The 22738-nt window shown below is 40.1% G+C and overlaps 1 protein-coding gene across 4 annotated transcripts in view; it reads right to left on the reverse strand.

The window, feature by feature from the left end:
• The window catches only part of plppr1 (phospholipid phosphatase related 1), a 93412-nt gene that overhangs the window by 5842 nt on the left and 64832 nt on the right, over positions 1-22738 (reverse strand). For all 4 annotated transcript variants that reach the window (XM_055019091.1, XM_023262074.3, XM_023262075.3 and 1 more), the window contains exons 3-6: positions 20121-20309; positions 11586-11718; positions 6554-6804; positions 2932-3108 (exon numbers count right to left, since the gene is read on the reverse strand). In XM_055019091.1, coding sequence (XP_054875066.1) covers positions 2932-3108; positions 6554-6804; positions 11586-11718; positions 20121-20309 — 750 coding nt within the window. The remainder of the gene's footprint in view (positions 1-2931; positions 3109-6553; positions 6805-11585; positions 11719-20120; positions 20310-22738) is intronic.

Genomic DNA, 22738 nt, shown 5'->3' on the forward strand with positions numbered 1-22738 from the left:
TAACACAATGTAGCATTAGAACACAGGAGTGATGGTTGCTGGAAATGTTCCTCTATACCCCTATGGAGATATTCCATTAAAAATCAGCTGTTTCCAGCTACAATAGTCATTTACCACATTAACAATGTCTACACTGGATTTATCATTTATTTAATGTTATCTTCATTGCAAAAAACTGCTTTTCTTTCAACGATAAGGACATTTCTAAGTGACCCTAAACTTTTGAATGGTAGTGTAGAAACGTCACACAGGTTAGCAAGAACAAAAAAAAAACTTCAATCAACCAAAAACATCTTAAACAAATAGCAGGAAGTAAACACAAGTCAGCGAGAACCCCAAGAAAAATCCAAACTAAGGTCCAGGTATGAAAAAACAAATCCAAAGAAAACCCAAAAATTCAAAAGTAAAGCAAACATTAGAAACAAGAGGGTGATGAACAGGCGAAAAAAAAGGACGAACTGGCAAAGACAAGGAAAGACGAGACTATTTATATACTGAAAAGTAAATGAGGAGACAAGACAAGGTGAAGGTAATCATGGGGAGGGAAAGGACAAAGAACAGAAGTAAAAAGTGATGCATGTGGAAAAACATGACGTAACTGAAAAGGGCCATGAAACCTACATGTAGACAAACTGAGACACAAGAAATGATCATTTACCACATTAATGATGTCTAGGCTGAATTTATGATTCATTTAATATTATCTTCATTGAAAAAACTGCTAGTCTTTCAAAAATACGGACATTTCTAAGTGACCCCAAACTTCTAAACGGTAGAGTATGAAACCCCAGAATTCTGCCTGTGTGTTTCTGAGACTGTCCTCGCTTATTTCGCTCATGATAAAAACACAAAATCATTTATAGTTGAATGCAGACTGCTTTACTGAAGTTCCTGCTTTAAGCACAATAAATGCATCTCCTAGCTGGGGAGTGATTAGTTAGTAACTGACATTTAAGGCATCGTTCCATCACTGCTGTAGATTTCCTCAGACTGAGGATGGGCCAGAAATGCTTTAGAGATGACAGAGAGACCTTGATCTAAAAAAAATTACTAATAATTTTACCTGTTGAATGAAGGTCGTGGAGATAGAAATACAATGTCTTCTTCAGCAATGTGGTTCCCTTTGAGTATACAGTAGCACAAAATGGATATACTCAAGGAAAGTGTCTTCAAAATGAGTGAATGAGCTGAGTGATTTTCCACCACTGAACATGCATCCAATAGGTCTGTAAATGTACTCCCAGTTTCTTGTGACTGCGTGTTATTCTCAATTTAAGTCAGTCTAATGTTGGTGCCCTCCAACCAGACTGCCTATTTCACTCATGATATGTCTTCTAGCATATAAAAACACCATATAGACATGTTAACAAGGTAAAAAACTTGGTTTTCTCTGTAGACGGTCTTTAAGATACATGGTAAATAAATCATTTTTGATATGTTGACAAAGCTTTTTGTATTTTCAGTGCAAGGCAAGCTGTTTAACAACACATTACTAGAGAAGGATCTTGAATTTTACATTGCAAAAGTCCAGTCTCTGTAATGTAGCAGCAGGTTTTTAATACAAAATGATCTAATGCCAGGTAACTTTCCTCAGCATCTAGACGCGTCGCCAGGTCAAAGATTTTTCAACAAAACCACCAAAAGATCTGATGTTCCCACCAAGCCCAGCTGTACTTTATATTTAGTGCTAATTAGCAGCTTTAGCATGCTAGCTTTGTCACTGCACGATGATGGTGATGACATCTGAGTAGTTTCCCCGCAAATATATGTCACACTGCTAGTTCTCTGTTTTTAAATAAAGAAGGAACCAATTCACCCCACGGCAACCAATGCAAAAATAACAATCCCACATTTACTCTTTCCTCCTTCAACACTCAGGGCCCAGCGGCAATTACAAGTAATGACGCGTCTGAGGCTGTTAAATATATCTTTTTTAATTTGTGTGGGGGGGGTTCCCTTCCCTTCACCTTCCTTCCTCCTCGGCGTGTCTTCCGCTTCAAACCCAAAACAACTTGAGGGTTTCAGCTGTAATCACTCCTCCACATTTAAACACTCAGCACAAAATCTGATGTTGACAAAGCCATTTTAATTTCTTAGTGGAAGCCGAGCGCTTTGACAACACATCACACTGGAGACCGCTCCTGATTTTTACATTGCGGACTGCAGAACAGAGGAAACGGCTGTCTTGCTTAGAAAGACAAGTCCAAGTCTCCCCTGTTAGGGCAATTGTTTTAATAAGGCAGATAACAAGATCCCTTACCTCCGGAGTGCAGGATCGGAATGAATCATATCACCAGTTCCTTCAACTAACCTCCGTCAAATCTGAATTGAACACGACAATTAATTAAAACTAATGTCTGCCACAACTTTCTTCTCTTTTTGGTCCCTCTGTCTCTTTGGAAACCATGACAACTGCTGATCTCGGTAGAAATCCGGATGCCACCTCCACTTTATTCCCACCGATCAACTAGTGTCTTCTTAACTTTATCCCTGAACCTCTTTCAAGCCCGTTATAAGCCATGCTTCATCCAGCTTTACATCCTCTCCTCCCATCACCGTTTCATTTTCTATTTACTTCTCATACTGTGTGGCCTCTCCACCACCTAATACTCTCACTAAAATCAATATAAATGCATCATTGTTGAAAAAGTCTGCTGCGTATAAGGATTTTCGGACATAAATTTGCATCGTGATTGACTTTGAAATGGCACCAGAACCATGTTACAGGCTTTAGTAATGGCTGCAGCCTGACTTAATCATGTAATTACTGGTTTGGTTCTGTTCCAAATTGAAGCTGAAAATTATTATTCTAATTTCAAAATAACTCATGACCTGAATCCACCTCTCAATAATCATCCTCTTTTTTCTTTCCCCCCGTCTCTCCCCATCCTCCCACATTTTCCCCTCCTCAACTTTCTGCTCATTCCTCACCAGGAACAAAGCGATGGCTGATCCCAGTATAAATCCAGCCACCACATCTGAACAGTGGTTTCGGTACTCTGAGACTCGGTTGAGGCCGGTGAGGAAGGCCGTGCACAGCGTCCCCAAGCAGAGCACCGGTTTGGCCAGGCGGCTGGACTTGGTCTTGATGGTGCTGGTGATGTACATCTAGAAGGAAAGACAACGGGGAGTTAAGATAAGACCAAAGATTGTGTTCTTCACTATAGCCCAAATGTAGAACAAGAGCCCCTACTTGTCTTTTTGTGTATCATTTCCAGTCAGCACAAACCTCACCATGGCATAAAAATAGTTCAAGGTGGAGTTTATGTTCCTGGAGAAGTTGGGGCAAGATACTGGAATAATTCTGTGTAGATCGGTCCGAGACACTTCCTTTCTTTCCCATTTACAAAGCCAGGACTGTGTGCGAACATTGGATTTGTTGGGTTTTTTTCAGCGTGCACACAGCTGGATAAAAAGTGTAATGGATTAGAATGGCTGACTCCACCTCTAAGGAAAGGTGTGAAAAACTGACATCACAGGAGTTCAATGAGTCTCTAAAACAAACATTTTCTTTTCACAAGGAGCAAAAGATTACAACACAAACCTAATAATGAAATCAATCAGTGTGAGTGAAAATTTTGAGAAGACTGTCAGCATTTAGAAACCACGCGCTGCAAAAAATACAGCCAATTTTTAACAGTGCTGTTTCTCCCACAATATGCTTAAAACTGTAAAACTGGATGCTTTTTCTGAGCCAAAAACAAAAGTAACAGTTAAGTAGGCTGCTGACAAAAATGAAACAGAAGATGGAAAAAATTAGACAAAAATCAACAGAAACATAAGAAAAATGACAAAAACGTGACACAAAATAACAGATAGGAGACATGGGACACAAAATTAAACAGACTAGAAACAAAATGACAAAAAAAGGAGACACTAAAGGTGGCAAAAAGACATAAATGATACACAAAAGAAACAGAAATGAAATAACTTTGCAAGCGAAGCATCAAACAATATGAAAAGAAACAAAATTAAACATGCAAAATGCAAAACAACAAGAATGACACACAAAAGGACAAAAATAAAACACGAAATGAAAAAAAACAAGACACAAAAAGAGAGAAAGGAGAAAAAACTATCCGAATGGCACATGAAACAACTTAAACGAGGCATAAAATGAAAGTGAGAATTAAAATAACACGGAAGAGACACATGATGGCAAAAATAATTCACAAAAGGACAAAAACAAAATACAAATGAAGAAAAAGAGGCATAAAATGACAGAAAGGAGACTAAATTGTCCCAACAAGATTTTTTAACAGCATAAATGACACAAACACAACACAAAATGACACAATCCTGTCACAAAATGACAAAAACAAGACACAAAACTAGTTATAGTTAATGCTGATTACAGGTTCAACATGATATAAATACAGTATATTACTGGAACGTCTAGTTAGAGTGTAAAACAGTAAATATCATATTCTACTGTAATCAGTTGTAGCTGTTTCAGTAAATTACAATCCTAACACTGTAAAAAACAATGTAAATAAATATAGGAACATTGGTCATTGTGTACATTCAGTCTTCCTGCATGTATTCACACTTCTTGAACTTTTCCCTCCCTCCACGCCGACCAAGAAGCCACACATCTCCAATTCTTTTTCATCAACAATCTGTCCTTGTATTACTCACAGTCCTGCTGATAAAATCTGCACTACGGCTCTCTCTTTCACTTTTTAGTATCCGAACCCCCTCACTGTATCACTCCGATATCAAATAGCTGCTCTTCAAAAAGCCATTTCTCATGTGTTCCTCGAGCCAATTTTCTAAAAACGCCTGAATCCACCCAGTGCTTGTATGAAATATCTCTCACGGCGAACCCAAGAAATATCAAGTCCCTCCTTGTCAATCCCTCCGATTAAAAAACAAAACAAAAAAAAAAACGCCTCTTTACTGTATATATATTGCTTCGCATTAGTGGTTTTAAATTCTAGTAAAACTTTAATCAGCCCAGGATAAAAAGATCTTTTCATCTCTGCAAGTTTGGGTCTTTTTCTGTTTGGTTGGCTTTGATTTCACCAAGATGTAAACTAGTTGCATTTCATCCTTAATGAATCACTCTAGAAACGGATATTTGAAATTGCTTTTTAATGAACTGTGCTCAGGTTGAGGATCTGGAGAGCGTCGGCACGTGTTCAGTCCACACTTCACTGGCTGGCTCTGATGTAAACCTACAGAAATAAATCTAAAAGGAGCAACTAAAGCAAATCCAAAGTGCAGTAAGTGTTGACTAGGCTATAAAAGGAGGCTGTTTGGAAATTAATTAAATTAATAAGATAAAATAGGAACTGAATACAAACGTGCCTGATTAGAGTCTTTTAGTTCAGCAGTTAATTATCTGGCAGTTTAAATGATGAATGCCTGGAGGTTACAGACTGCAGACTACAACCAGGATTGTGTTGGACTGACACTTAACCAGCACATTGTCAAATACACAAGGAAAATGGGTTGGACTGAAGCCTTAAAAGCAAAAAACAATAGAACTAGCGAAAGAGAAAAGGTGATATCGCTCCATATGCTCCACACAAAATGAAACAGGAATAAAACTATTGGGTTTTCCAGACTCTGTGGGCTACAGTTTCTCGTTGAATATTCCTCTTTAATTAACGCAGCAGGACGCTTCATCTAAACCGCTGCAGGACTCGTTACTGTATTGTGACACCGTTAGCATCACATCTGTTCCAGGACAAAACAACAACAGGTAGGATCCAAAATCACTCTCAGCCAAACGGGCTGTAAATAAGCTGCTCAAATGAGAGTGAAATACTCAAATACTACACCATGAAGACCAGCCTGAACCACTGATACAAGCCAGGATGGATCTATGGTTTCATGTTGTTTACAGCTAATTCTGAAGATCTGAATGTTGCAGCAGAAATCAAGACTCATCAGACCAGTTTTTTTCCAATCTTGCTGTTCAATTTTGGTGAACCTGTGCCCATTGTAGCCTCAGTTTCCTGTTCTTAGTGGACAGGAGTGGCCTGGTGTGGTCTCCTGCTTCAAGTTTGGACGTGTTGTGTATTCAGAGATGGATTTCCTGCAAACCTTGGTTGTAACACATGGTTATTTGAGTTACTGTTGCCTTTCCATCATCTCCAACCAGTCTGGCTATTCTTCAGTCATGCTATTTTTACCTAGCACTGCTGCTCACTGGATATTTTCTCTTTTTTGGGCCATTCTCTGTAAACCCTAGAGACGGTTGTGCAGGAAAACCCAGTGGGTCAGAGGTTTCTGAAATAATCAACCAGCCAGTTTGACACCAACAACTGTGTTGTGTTCAAAGTCACTTGAATCCCCATTCTGATGCTCAATTTGAACTTTAGCAAATTGTCTTGACCATGTCTACATGCCTAAATGAAGTTTTTGCCATGTGAATATTTTTATTAACAACCAATTGAACAGGTGTACCTAATAAAGTGGCCGGTGATGCAGTGATGTAAGGTTGATACGCAGTAACTATCTTTACAGTTTATAAAAGCATCAAATATGATTTTTCACCCTTTAATCCTCCTTCTATAAACTTTATTGTAACGTCTAGCACTCTCACCGTCAGGTAAACGGCCGAGTAAACACTCAGCGAAGCGTCCTTGGATGGGAACGACCGGCGAGCGTTCTCCACGACCACGGGGTTACCGGTGCAGATGTTGCCGTTGACGATGAACTGGTGATTGAAGCGACACTCGGTGCCGGTGTAGTTGGGCTTGCAGACGGACAGGAAGTACGGCGAGAGGCCTCCGGTCACCACCTGGCCGGCGTTGACGAAGATGTCTGTAGCAAACAGACCGAACGCAAACACACCTGGAGCACACAGACGGAGATAGGAATAGAAAAATATGAAAACCCAACAAAACCCAAGGCAGTGGAACAAACACACAAACACAGCAAGTTTCATCTAAGTTCTCACTTTACATCTTGTCACTTTTTCTCGTAAACACTCACACTGTGCTGTTTAGTTGCATTAATGACCTGACTAATACATGGAATGGAGTGACTGTCAGTCTGATGCTGCAGCTTGCAAAGAGATCAGCTGCACCAAGAATGAATGCACTTTAACTGGTTTTATCACATTAGCTTAGCCTAGCTGGGGGCTAATTAGCCAAACTTGTGGACTGCGTAGTTTCACTGAGCGCGATACATATTCAAACACATTTTTTCATGTAAATTGTATCGACTCTGTTGCTCAGGTGTTCATACGTGACGCCACATGAAACTAAATCCATCCCAAATCCTGCAGCTGTGGGTGGAGCTGTGTTTGTTTTCTGCAGCATGTATGAATCTTTAATTAAACAGAGAAGTTGGAATGAGCTGAAGTTAAATTGAAAGGAAAAGAGAAGTGGACAACAGGCAGAGAAAAGAAGAAGATAAAGACACAGAGAGGGAAAGAAAAAAAAGTGCATTTAATATGAATGATTGCGCTGACACTTTCAGCCCACCAACCCTGACCAATGTCTGCGTCTGCATTCCTTTTGCTGTGAAATATGACTGCTGATTATCTGGCCTGCTTAGCCATGAAATTACTGTGCTTTGTATTGTCATTGGAGCTGGGTGGGGGTTGCAGGGACATGACTGTGTGAAGGGCACTGAGGGAAATAGAGGATGGTGGTGGTGGGATGGGGGAGATTAGGGGTGAGCAGATGGGAGGGAGCAAGAGAGCGGGAAAGCCTCGACGAGCCTCGAAATTTAAGAAAATGTTCAGGAACAGACGGAAATACAAATTAGGTGAAGTGCCTAACGGATGTTTTGATAATTGGAGGGGGTATTATTTGAAAATGAACTATTTAGTTTGGATTATAGCAGGAAAGTCCAGCAGAGCTCCAGTACTGGAACAGAGTCTGTCAATCTGCCCAGCTCTGGCCATAATAGAGGCCATAAAACAAAACCTGCACTGTAATTCTTCTATTACTTTAAATATTCCGCATCTGGCCTGTATGCGATGCAACATGCTTGATTAAGATGTTTAAAATTCCATATAGTGTGAGCGGAAGCTGCCGTAGAGTTTTTAGAAAAGCTGCAGTAAAACGCATTACAGCTGGATTCGATCCCAACTGGCTCCTTCGCTGAAGAATTACTGCAACCAGTCAGGCCAGGTTACTCTATTTAAAATAAAATGCCTCAACCAGCAAATTAACCTTATTTAAATCAAAAATAGCTGGTGTGGTCAGCGACTCGTGATCCAAGCCAGTTCCAAATATGAGTTTTTACGTGACATAACAAATTTCAGAGGAGCCAATGCAAACCGAGGAGGAACAACATTCCTTAGATAATTCATGTAATAGCCAAAATTAAAGTCATTTTTTTGACATTTTTGCAGTACAGCGTTTCAACTGTTGGTTAAACATACACAAAGCATGTTTCCTAAAGCAGCATTTGGGTCATTTAATCAAAGCCTACAGCCTCCTAAATGCATTAAAATGCAGTTAAAGTCAGTGATGGGAGAAGTTTGTCTTGATTCTTTACATTAAAGATTCCCTATATTTGTGCTTTTGCTTTGAAATAAACAGCCGTGTTGGAAAAAGCTGATGTCACATGTTCTTTTTTTTGCCCACCAATTGAGTCACCACTGAGTTTAGCAGCGAATGAATTAAAATGTGATGACATTTGAAGGGTGGTCTGTTATGATGCTGAGGCAAACCATATGCACAAGCAGATCTGTTGAGCGTTTGAGTTCAGCTCTTAAATATAGATTTTTTCCTATTTCTTCTTAATTGTTGTGGGAGCTGACTGTTGCTTATTTAATCATAAACAGATGAAGTAACTCAATCAGTGGCTTTAAGAGGAAGACATGCTGGCATCATCATCACTTCAGGCTGTTTCACTACAAAACCATCAAATATATCATAGCGTTATTTCCTCTAGTGTCTGTGTGTCACGTCAGGTGTTTGCTGCAGGCATAAACACACTTAATGTCACATGACTCTGTGTACGTTGCACTTTATTCTGAGGAACAACCTCAGGGTTTTATATGTACGGGCTGACATGAGACTGACGTGTCAAAAGTCACAGTTCGGTTCCTGTAAAGGTGCTGAAATGTCTGCAGAAGTCATCCGTTTATTTTAAATATATTAACTCACCCTGGTTGGCTTTGTCAACCTCATTCTCTGACGTCATCCTTCACTGTTCTACCTCAACCCAGAAAAAGCACATACTGCTCATGTTTCATGTCATTCACAGGTTGTTTGATGATCATGTTTGTTCAGAGCCAATCTCTTTCTCTAATAAATTAGAGCTTTGGCAAGTTAATTTTACATTATGGCACGAACAAACCAATCTTCAGCGTCTGAATCATCAAGGTCACCGAGTCAGGAGCTTTTTTGTATTGGAGCTGCCCTCACAGGTGACTGACAGCACCCACATTCAGCTGTCAGTGGAGCCGTGATGGAGCTACAACATGTTCCAGGAATGGTTCAAAGCTTCCTGCAACACAAACAGTCCTGATGCTGCAGATGTCTGGTTTACTGACCTACTAAGCTCCTAGACAATCCTTCCGTAGTTTTCTGTTGAATAAAACAGCAGAAGACTGAATGTAAACATGTCCTAAAGCTGAACCTGAGACAAACAGTGATGAGGACGTGACTGCAGACGAGCTTCTGAATGCTAATCACTTAGCAACACAAAAACACAGCAAACTCCACAGTCAGTGAGTCTTTCTGCTGAACTGGATGAAATTATTTCAATTAATGATCCGTGAATTTGTGGTTTTTCGGTTCAGCTGCAGTGCACCGAGGTGATGCGCTGAGCAAACACTGGTGGGACGTCGCAGCGCTGCACCCCAAGGTGCTCACTGAGCAACACAAAGCTCCCGAGGCACGTGAGGAGTCTAGACATTAACGCAAGACGTACGTCATGGTGTGCAGGAAGCACTAAATAAGTGTTTTTAACCAGCAAAGCCCACCAGATGTTGGTAGATATATTTCTACTTCCACTTCATCTAGGCCAGATGAAAGCTTGTGCAAAATGTTGAAAGCAAACACAGACTTTAAAGTTTTAAAAACGTTTATAGCCTGAAAGGGGAATGCATCAAATGTGATATGAACTGTAGAATCTAAAATGTGAAATGATTGCACACAATTGCAACAATTTTATCTGCAGATGTACATGTGTAAGGGTACACAGACTATTTTTGGTATTACAAAAATGCAAATTGTTAATGATGTCTCCTGCTCCCTGATCCACTCATTCTCAGTGTGACCCCATGAATCCTGGCATCGTCATCTTGGAACATGTTCATGCCATCAGGGAAGAAGAACTCCACTGATGGAAAGACCTGGTCATTCAGTATCTTCAGGTAGTCAGCTGACCTCATTCTTTGGGAACATAACGTTGCTGAACCTGACCAACCCCAGATCATAACCCTAAACCCCCACAGGCTGGTAGTTAGTAGCCATGATGAGTGCATCACTTCATCCTCCTCTCTTCATACCCTGATGCCCCCATCGCTCTGGAACAGGATAAATCTGGACTCATCAGACCACATGACCTTCTTCCAGTGCTACAGAGTCCAATCTTTATGCTCCACAGCAAACTGAAGCCTTTTTTCTGATCATCCTCACTGATCAGTGGTTTTCTTGGAGCTACAGCTGTTTAGTCCTAATCCTTTGAGTTTTTCTTCACATTTTTTGTGTGGAAATGTTTTACTTTCACTAGTAAACACAGCCATGAGTTCACCTGTTGATTTCCTACGATTTTCCTACGATCACGTAAGAGTTTGTTCCGACCACATTTGTTCCTGAAGTTGATGGTTCTCCACTATCCTTCAGGTTTTAATAATGCGTTGGACGGTTCTTAACTTGATTTTAGTTGTTTTATCGCCTTAGTTGTTTTCTTTGCTTGATGCAGGCCAATAATTTGACCCTTCTGAGACAGATTAACATCCTTTCCATGACCACAGGATATGTTTTCCTACATGGTTGTTTCACAAATGAGAAGCTCCTCACTGCATCAGCTAGAGTTAAAGAAGTTATTGCAGCTGAAACGTATTTATCACTGCAGTAATTATCCAGTGGAAGGATCTTACCTATTTGCTCAATTAAATCCAGGTGGCGACCTTTTTTTTGGGGTCAGGCAGTGTATATGTGGAAGGGTGTACAAACAATTTTTTTATGTTGATGTGGATCTAGTGTGTATCTCCTCTTCATCTTGGCCAAATAAAAGCTTGTGCAAATTGTTAAAAGCAAACAAATTTTTAACAAGTTTTAAAGCTTTTTACAGTTGTATAATTTCATTTAGCAGACACCTTTTATCCAAAGTGACATAAATCTGAGGGTAGATACAGCAGGAGAAAACAACCTGGATAAGGGCCATAAAACTTTTAGCATTTATTTTACTCTGAAAGGGCAACATACCAAATGAGATATAAACTGTAGGAACAAAAATATGAAATGACTGCACACAAAAATATGGATTTTGTGTTCCAGAGGAGCTACAATGAGAATAAAAACCAAAAAATTACAATTCTATATGCAGACATACATGTGAAATACATATTTGTATGCGTTTCTGAGCTGTCAGCTGCAGTCTGGTAGCATTAACATGAGCGGCCTGAGGGCAGTTGAGAGTGTCGGCCAGGACGGCGTTCTTACCTATGAAGCGGATGATGCGGCGGATGAGGGGGTTGAGGTAACAACAGTCTCCTGTCACTATGGTTTTCTCCTGGGCCAGGAGAGCTTCCCTCGTCGATTTCATCACATACATGGACACCTCTCCGATGAAAATCTGCACAGGTGCACGGATGCACAGAGAAAAACTGAATTTAGACGACATTCGTGAAGATCCAGAGGTGAAAATACAAACAGAAAGAGCAAAGAAAACGCAGGTAGAGACAACAAAGAAGACACAAAGTTTTGGCATCCAGTCATAGGCCAGAGGAGCATTTTGCCCCCGTCTGGCCCGTGTACATAAACCCCTGTGTCTTAATGCAGCCTTTCTTCAGCTCCATTACAGAGCGGACATTACATCAGGTCTAATGGAAGAACTGCTGCTGGACAAACAAAATGGAACTCGTTGCCAAGCTGCCCTGGGTGATACAGGCTGCTACCAAAATATGTGTGTATTTAGAAGTGACAGTGTGTGCATACAGTTTGTGCATGTGTGTGTGTGTGCAGATGTGGTCGTGGCCTTTGATGAGTGTGTTTGTTCAGAACAGAGTTTGTCTGCAGCCCCAGGATAGGCGTGTTTTCCTCCATCCCTCACTGACGCTTGTTTTTCCCCATCAACATGTTCTTGTGGATGCAGCTCTAATCTATTTCTCTTCTTGTCAGAAGCACCTGGTGTTGTGATGTTGAGACGTTTAAAAGAACAAAAGCATGAAAAGAAAAAATGAAAAGGACTGACAGCAATCACATGAAATGAGTGTGAATATTTTAAAGCGTCACCACCACACATGCTGAATTAATATTTTCAAATGTATTTTCTCACAGGAGAGAATGATGATTTGCATAAAGCTTTGCAAATGCTGAATGAAACTAGAATGAAATGCGTCATGACAGAAGAATCAATCTTCTGATGTGTGACGCCCCAGAAACATCTGTCTTCTCAGGCAGAAAACACAAAAAAATAAAAAAGAAGACCTTTTTTTTATCTTCAAACAGACTAGAACTGTACAAGTCAGGCAGCAAAAAGGAGGGTCGGTGTAAGTTAACTGACAACTACAGGCGATGAAGCTTGCATATTTAAAGGAAAAGCCGTCATCTAAACACAAACAAAATTATTCATGGACCTCCTTGTTCAAAGCTGGAAATCCACAAAGAAACTGATATATTACGTGAAATATCATTAAGGTGCACCTTTATCTCCTGTCCGAACTTTAAAAACACCTTCATTAAAATCAGTTCAATTCCATTCAGGTCTTTCAAACGCTGCTAATCAGTGAGTAACATTTTCAAGCAACTAAGCGCTCGCCTGGAAGTATTTGTCTCCGTGCTTCAGCACTGAAAAGGTTAGCTACCACTGACTGATTGTGTTATTTCAACTCATGTGATCCCCACTTTCCTATATACAAATGTCAGTAAAGACGACTAAAAACAACCATCTCCGTGTCAGGAAACGCAGAAACAACGTAGCCGTCGGCTGGCACAGCAGAAAATGAAAAGGTTAAACAACAGACATTAAAAAGAACATTCAAACCTTTCAGAAAGGGGCCTAGTTTTTTCCTTGAGTAGACACGAGAAGAAAAGAACAAACTATTTCTGTGTTATCTCAATAGCTCTCAAGCATTAAAAGATGAAGAAAGAAATGGCAGCTCAGATTCCCATTACCTTTCAAGTAAAATATCTGTGACTGTGACAGTAAATCAACCGACACTATAAGGAGCATCTTTTCTTTTGCATCCCAGACATTAAATAGAACTACTGCCCCCTGTGGAAGCTCTAAATGTTCTGACTGGTTCCACCTTTCTTGTAATTTCTGACCTGAAAATGTACTACCTGATTCAGCAGAATGCTCATTACAGTTTATTTATATCAGGTTGAATATTTCTCCAAATTCCAATAAAAAGCTGCTGGTAGAAATTGAATATTTACTGAGAGATATGAATGTATTTATGCTAAAGCTGCACTAAAAAAAGGTCCAAAATGTCAAAAAAGCAGAAGTTTTCCCTCTGGAGGGGATCATTTATTTTAGTCCCTCCTCTGCAAATTCATCCTAACTGAAATCCATTCTGTAGACAGCAGAAAAACATCACCGTCGAGCTAAAGTTTGTGAAGAAAAACCAAACAAAGTTGTGCAATCACAACAAATAATGATCATTATTGATTATTATTTTAATTCCATATATCTATATATTAGATTCAATATTTTTTTATTTGCCATTTGTGCACAAACAGACAGATAAAAGATAAAAAGGATATTTAAGATAAAAAAGATAAAACTAAAATATGATAAATCAGAATGCAGCTGAGGTGTGAAAACTAAACAAGTGCATAACAAATTATGCACTTGTTCAGGAACGTGTCAGAGATAGTGAGGACGCTGCACATATATATATATATATATATAGTATAAATCATACAGTGTTGAGATTTGGTGGCAAATGATATGTGGAAACACCTAAACACAATTAATCAGCAAAAAAAACCTACCAAAACTATGTTTAAAGCTGCACTAATTCATATTTTATATTACCAGATCCTATTTATTGCCTCCACAACAGCAAAACCAGCAAACGGACAACATTAGCAACTAGCCAGTGAATATAACGGAGCAATTAACAGCTAATTCAACACTTACGTCCCTCAGGATTCTGTGAAGAGAAAAAAGGAGCTAATGAAGAATATGATTCCAAATGAATGCTAATTCTGCTGGATGTGTAAATAGGAAACTGTTTGCTAACATGGCCGCTTTAAAAGGTGATAATTTGTAAAGATGTGGTGTTTACAGCTTGTTAGTGACAAAAACAGATTGAAAATAAACAATAATGCTGCTGTAAGGCTTCATCTGTTTCTAACGAGTCAATAATTTACTCTTTTCAGCATTTAACTTGAGAGAAAACCTAAGCTGGAGTTACATTTAGATCCTTATTTTAGTTATGGTGCTGAATATTGTTTCCGTTGGACCCACACTTGGCAGGAAGGACGTCGTACTTCCACCATCTTGGCTCTTGAAGGTGATGAGGTTGACTTTTCTTCTGCCTGGACGGGTTTATAGACACGAACACGACTCATCTAACCTCCCCATTGGTCCAGCCATGTGGAACGCTGTGCATAAATTACTGCCTCGGTGCTAATTGGCCAACATCCCATCCCTGCCATCATTAATTCTGATTGGCTGCTCCTCTGCTTTATGACACGTGTGTGAGACTGTGTGATATACAGTGTCAGCCGCCGCTTGGGCACCTGACATAGCGCTCTCAAAGGGCACAATTAAAAAGTTTGGGGTAGCATGCAAATGGCTAAAGAGAGTTTGCAATAGAAAGGCAATATACAGCCAATGAGAGAGAGAGAGAAAGAAAGAAAGAGAGAGAAATAAAAGGGGAAAAGGGACAGAAATACGCCAGCAGTGTTAAACTAAACTTCAACAGCTGACGCAGCGCTCTGCGAAGAAGGGGATGGGATCTGGGACAAGGAGGATAAAAGAAAGTAAGGATTCATCCTGTTAGGATTTAATGAGTTTTATGTAAAATCACAAACAAAAAAAATGTGTTTCAGACAAAAGAACCACACCGATGCATAAAGACAAAAAACAACGTTAAAGACTTTGAAAAAAGGTTATATTCTCAGATAACATACAACTCCTGCATACCAACACCAAGAATCCTTTTTTTTATGCTTTTGAAATAATCAGTGCAGAAGAGTCTGTCCAAACTGCACACTCTCTCCAAATCAGCTGTAAACAATATTGTCTGTCACATTTCCTGGCCGTTCGGAGCACTCTCCCAGTTTTTAAAGCAATTTATTTGAGTTTATTGCAGATGTCAGGGTGTGTGTGCGTAAACAGGTGGTCTGCTGACGCACCAGCGCACCAATTAGCTGGAGGGAGGAAAAAAACAGGAGCTGCAGGACGTGTTTTATTTGTTCGATAAAAGTGACAATAATTCAGATTGTACTTCAGTACTGGTAACAGCACTCAGTGTTTAGAGCCTGGAAGGAAAGAACAAAGTGTCCCAGATAATAAAGACATAAAAAAAACAAGGCACACTGAGAGGCAGTCAGACGGTAATATCTCAAATTACAAATAAACGGGTGGCCGGTGTCCAGGATTCAGACGTCTTTAACAATCATACCCGTGATTGAGAGCCTCTTGAAATCGTGAGAGAAAAGGAGGATGTCTGTTTGGAAAGGAGGTAAACCTGAGATGTGGAAACGGGACAGAGTACACCACTAAAAGCTTTTCCACGTCACTCACACATCATACAGTTTTAATAAAAGTTCAATTAGAATGACAGAACGTGACAGAAGTTTTAAAAACTAAAATCCAGAATGACAATAAGACATCAAGACTATAAATAACTCCACTTGTGTAGTTGTTTTTGAATTACAGTGGTCACACATCACATTTACACTCATTTTATTTTGAAAAACTACAAGCCATTGGATAATTCAGCACAGGATGAAATGGAATCAAATGTTTACGTATTAAACCTGAAAACTGCAGCGGTAACTGGAAACTTGACAGCAATAAATAATGAAGAAGGATTATAATTTAAGACAGTACTGTAACTCTAAACGAAGTTTCTATCAAACCTCTCAACAAAGTGAAAAGCCTCCATCTGTAGTTTAAACAAAGTGCAACATGGATACAGTGGATATTTTAACAGAATCTTAGGACTTTGAAAATAGCATCAAATTCTATGAAAATGCAGCCAATTGCTATATTCAGCTGTAGCCCTGATCAATGACTGGTGCTAAAACCATCCGGTGTCATGACACAGCAGCTACACAGAGATACTGAAGTAAAACATCTGTCGTACAAAGAAACATGCACCAGTAAAAAATATTGTGATTGGAACATTTTCAGTGTTAGCATCATTGATTATGGCGATTAACTGCAGCTCTAACTGAATGCAGCAGCAGCCAACGTGTGCAGTGACAGCTGAGCTACTAGTGGATGCACAAGACAGTAGATTTATCTGATTTATTTATCCTGGTTAAGTCAAATCTCAGGCACAAAAACAGTATTTTACACACAGTGTCTCTTTACACAACGTGTTGTTGAAAGAAACATACATGTCAGTGACACTAAAAAACGATTTTCCCACAGAATAAGAAATGGCTACAGAACACATACTGGCACTACAGCACTGCACCACCAGCCAAATCCTTAAATATTGGCGTTTTAGTTAAAACATCTAATAGACTCATGGACTCTTCACATTTTGCTGAAGTACTTGGAAAACACGGATAAAATGAGGAAAATAGCATCTACTGACATTTAGTTCAATCCAAACTGAACTTAAACTGAATTAAATGGACAAAAAAATAAAGAAACAGTGCAAATGAGAACAAACATGGCTCATTGTGGCCACTTCTATCAACACTATTCACACTTAGATACACTAAATAAAACTATTTTTCCTGTACAGGGAGTCCTCAACTTGCGTCGGAGTTCTGTTCCTACGGATCGTTATAAGTCGGAACTCCAGCGAAAATGAAACAAAGCCATGACGTGTGTCACGATTTCGATCAGTTCTTCAGAAAAATCATGAACACCAACGACTTTCATGCATGTAGGAGTAAGACTTAGGCTTGGGAGTCAGAATCAAGGGCAAAAAGTTAACAAATAACATAACAATGAAATGCCGTACGTCGTAAACCAAGGACCTGCCTATAAATACGAACGACATGACCACAAAACGCCATAGATTGAGGATGCCGTAAACTGAGGACCTCCTGTATTTACTACTATTTTACTATAAATATGTATACTTATGCTTAGGGTACAACTGAAGCTATAACAGACAATCGGTACAACACATTATTTTTGCAGCTGTCACCACAGATTTGTCTTTTTCTTAGCATGCAGTAAAAACAGTTTGATGTATTTTGCACTACAATCTCTGATGTGATGGACTACTGCACTGCTCAACATGTGACATCTATCAAACAATGTTTAAGGTAACGGCTACTTAAATCCAGCTGACTGTCTCTGTATTCTGGGATTTACTCGTCTTTTCATTCACATATGGCTCATTTCAAATGTGGAATAAATAAATAAATTAGCATATATCAAACTAGCGAATGCAAACACTCATCAGGAGGTGTTCAGAAAATGTGTTTAATAATGGGCTGACCCACGGGCCATGAGACATATGGTGTCTGCCTGCATGCGGTCCTGAAGTTTACACCAATGGAGCAAAACTGACACCTGGTGGCTGTGAGTGGTAACTGCAACATGAGTCATTCAAATCAGCCATGCATCATCCTGCATACAGCCTGAATCCATCCATCCATCCATCCATCCATTATCTATACACCGCTTAATCCTCACTAGGGTCATGGGGGGGCTGGAGTCTATCCCAGCTGACTCAGGTGAAGGCAGGGGACACCCTAGACAGGTCACCAGTCTGTCACAGGGCTACATACAGAGACAAACAATCACTCTCACATTCACACCTACGGGCAATTTAGAATGATCAATTAACCTCAGCATATTTTTGGACTGTGGGAGGAAGCCGGAGTACCCGGAGAAAACCCACGCATGCACAGGGAGAACATGCAAACTCCATGCAGAAAGATCCCGGGAAAGCCGGGACGCGAACCAGGGATCTTCTCGCTGCAAGGTGAAAGTGCTAACCACTACACCACTGTGCAGCCCACAGCCTGAATGTGTCTGCAAAAAATGGACCTTTTTCTCACCGCAGCTGAGCAGATAACACCGCTATAATTAATAACGATGATGATTTACTAGCATCAGAGCCCTGCTGCTCTGTATGCTGGATCAATGATTGATTAGAGACATTGTTAACAGTATTAATTACAGCTGCCACGACAAGTCAAAATGTCATGAATAAAAGTCCTGTCTGCCATGAAAACAGCTCTCAGCATACCTCTAATTTACACCATTTCTATACAGTGAACTGTTTACTGCATGTTAATCATCAGAATGCACCGATTTAGAGGCTCGTAAAACACAAAATCAACACAGTAACAGCAATTTATGCACGACACGCAACGCTGGACGTCCATCAAACTGCCACTCTCTAACGTCACCGCCAGTTAAAACTTCATAAAGCGACACGCAGATCAGGAAATTGCATCATAGTCCAGAAACAAATATAAACTTCTCTTTGTAAAGCATAACTTTATGGCCTCACACTTCACTGCTGCATTCATCGTGATGTTTTCCAGTAAGAGACACAAAATATAGCTAAAAGAGACGCAGTATAAAGTCGAATAAACGAGGGAAATGTTTATTCTGTGAAATCAGCGCCAAACTTATCAAGTGACCCATAAAAAGATATGAAAACGGTACACAGTGTGACAGAGTGCCAAGACTTTTTCTTGCATATTTTTCCATATTTTAAAGACAGAGGGAGAACTGCAGTAGGTCACAGAGTGAGAGACTCTCTACTGCACACATAACAGGGTAGTGCAGCAGTGGTATTATTACTAACTATGGTATTAGTAATATATAAAATACCATATATATTTTATTTTATTGTTCTTTTATTATAATTAGACAAAGTTTGGTCTCCCTCCCAGGGCTCCTGAACCCCTACGTGCACTTTTGGCTGCCCCACGGCGCCCTATAAATGGGTTTTTCCCGCCTTACCTCTATCCTTTTGTTATGTGTTCAGAAACAGAGGTAGGCGAGGTTGTGCATTGTGTGTTTTTTTTCTCTACTGTAAAAGTATGTGTTCTGTCTTGTACTGTACATTTACTGCATGTCTTTTGAATGTTTCCCGCCTTACGCGACATCCCTTTTGTTACATGTTCAGAAGGAGAGGAGTCCAAGATTATACGACGGACGATTTTGTGGGGGTTTTTTTGTCTACTGTAAAAGATAAAAAATAAACCTCCAAAGAGATTAATGTGTCGGCTAGATCATCACAACACAGGGAGAAGCCACCAGTTTAACACATGTAACTCCTGTGGATCAAATGTTGGATGATTTTTATCTTCACTATGCTGCTTAAAATAGAGCTAAATTAGCAGAAGATGCTAAATGAAGCCTGAAAAAACTAGGATATTTAGTGGATTTGGGATTTTCAGCAGCCGTAGATCATAGATCAGGGGTGTCAGACTCATTTTAGTTCAGGGGCCACATTCAGCCCAGTCTGATCTCTAGAGGGCCAAACCATTAGAATCAGAGCATAATAACCTATAAACAACTGAGAAAACATGCAAAACACAACGAGGAGCAAAGTGACAAAAATGGCCCCTGGGCTGCATGTTTGACACTCCTGTCCTAGAAAATGGGAATAAATTCCAAATTTAAGAAGCTGTAAATTGTAAACAGAAAAGTCTAGGATGCTGAGATTGAGAGTAAACACAGGCGATGAGTCCTGTTCACACTCCAGCATGCGGCAAAAATAATCATGCATCCTCAGAGAAGACACCTGGTTACACACACACACACACACACACACACACACACACACACACACACACACACACACACACACACACACACACACACACACACACACACACACACACACACACAAAATGGGCTGTACTCACTACAGCCGTGGGAGCAGCGGCCACCACGCAGTACAGGATGAGCGGTGGGATGAAGCTGGACTCCTCGGTTCCCGGATACGGCTTCATGAGCTCGGCATCGTTGCAGAAGAAGCCCTGCACGTGCACGCTGAACAGGTCCGTGCACTCCATGTAGTAGGCCAACAACACGGTGCCGGACATGATGACGAGCTGGAAGAAAAACATGTCGGGATGAGCGGGAAAAGTGAAGAATCAGGCGAAGGAGAGCTGAGAGTTGTTAGCCGTACATCCAGGCGGTCCCGGTTCAGTTTCCAGCTGTTAAAAATGTCCTTAAATGAGTTATTTCACAGCCCAAGCCCTAAACATCGCTCTGCTCCTCTCTCATCTAACAGGTTTTTACACAAAACAACCACATAAATCCTCTAAAACCACATCTCTTTCCCTCTCTCTCCTTCTTTTTTTTTTCCTTCTCAGTCTCACGCAAACTCCAGTCGTGTTCCTACATCCCCCTCCACCCTCCACCACCACCACGTACCACCTCCCTTCCTCCCTCACCCCCTCATCCTTTTATCCCACTAACATCATCTTTTGTCTCTGGCCTCCTTTCGCTGTCTTTCCAGTCAGCTGCAGGCATGTTTTTCCTTTTTTTCCTTTTTTTTCTCAAATATATAAATATAAATAGTATCTTTAGTCACCAATTATGAATCAACAGTGGGATAGAAAATGCACCATGCTGCGGAGAAAAGGCTTTTAATGTGGTTTCCCAAAAAAAAAAAAAAAAAAAAGATCAGCTGCATTTTTGTCATTTTTCACATAAAATGTGTCAACGCTGACGCCAATTCAGGAGAGCTGCTGGGGTTTAATATCAAAGGAAAGTGATTGGATGTTGGTTTTTAGTGTGTGTGTGTGTGTGTGTGTGTGTGTGTGTGTGTGTGTGTGTGTGTGTGTGTGTGTGTGTATTTTAAAGATAAAAAGCCAAAAAGACACTTTAACATCGTAGAAAATGCAAGAAATAGGGCGTCTCATCCCCTCAACATACTGCCATTAGTGCTGCCTTATATTCTGGGTACTTTGTTGAATAAACTACCAGTTTAGGAGACCAGTAACCTGCACTGGTGGTACTGGTCTGTGGTCTACTCTGATCTCTGATTAGATAGTAGGAGATTGGAAAAGTGTTAAGATGCATAAATGTTCTGGCAAATAACTGATAAATTATCAGACTATTTCAAGAAAACACTTTGAAAACAGGCATATTTTGCTGTTCTTTAACTTTCGTTTGCTAAAAACCTGCCAAATGTTGATACTGTTAATGGAACCACAGAGAAGTGATGGTGTTCCAATAAATTGATCTGTAATACCCCCTTTCAACCACCAGGTGTCACTACATTACTGCAAAAGAATCAAATTGAAGCCAACACAAATCTCAGGTTCTGTTCCACACAAGAATTATCTTCCTTTTATGTGTTTCTGAAGCAATGAGTCATTCTAGACCACATAAACAACGTTCATTGTTAAACACTTTGAGCTGACTTGAAAAATTCAACACTGTTTGCATCCAGAGTTTGGCTCCTTGTAAATTATTTTAACCTAAATCATCACAGACAGCAAGCTCAACTTTTCAAAGTATTCAAAGGAAAACCCTGCAGGAGCTGTGCTGCCTTTTTTCTCCTTTAGAGGTTTCAAAAGAACAGTATGACTTCTCCCAACTGAAGTCTGGCACTCTTCCTAATAAAGTAAAGTATGAACTACTAGTCTCTCTTGACTGAAGCAATACATTTTTGTGTACTTTTAAACCCCCTTTAAATAGTATAGATGGTTAAATGTAGAATTGTACTGAAGGGTTTCCTGATGATCTGGTGGTGCCGTTTTGTGTTTTGGGAGCTTTGTGCTGCTTAGATCTGGCTCCACTTGTCCCCACACAGGGAAGGGTCACTGAAAATCAATACAGACGTGTTCTGAGGGATGACCTTTATTCTGTAATGAAACTTTTTTTTTTCCTGATGGAAGTGGTTCCACATTTATGGAGCACAAGGGGACACGAAATGGCTTGATGAGTAGGAAAACGATGCGGCCTTCACAGTCACTAGATCTCAACATAACTGACCATCTGTGGGAGATTTTGGACCAGTGTGTTAGAAGAACGCCCCATCTCCTTCATCAAAACATTAAATGAGGGAATATCTTTTGGGGAAATTACGTTCTGTCCCTCCAGTAGAGTTCCAAAGACTTGGAAAATCAGCCACTATCTTACTGAGGCAATTTATGTTGCTTGTTCCTTCAATTTGTCCCCCATGCGGATATGAAGCACAAGAGAAGATCTTTCTAGAGCCCTTTATCAACCATGTGGGCAGACTCCTGCAGACCCCAAATGAGAGCAAACAGGTTTAAACATATGGGTCCTATATGCAGCCCATCAATGGCTCTTTATGAACTAGGTTTGGCGGCACGCGGTGGGTTCCAAATATCAGCATGAGTTCCATTTATTTGGGCCTCACATTGGCTAGAAGCTGATGTTCTTGGTTAGTATACAGTAGAAATGTGTATTTCATCACAAGCTACAGTGTACAGTGACCTTTACATGATTCCCCAAACACAATATTTTGCAGCAGGATTCAGGAAACAGCACATTTTATGAGTCA

Source organism: Amphiprion ocellaris, chromosome 17 (assembly GCF_022539595.1).
Source record: "Amphiprion ocellaris isolate individual 3 ecotype Okinawa chromosome 17, ASM2253959v1, whole genome shotgun sequence".
NCBI classification, from domain to species: Eukaryota; Metazoa; Chordata; class Actinopteri; family Pomacentridae; genus Amphiprion; species Amphiprion ocellaris.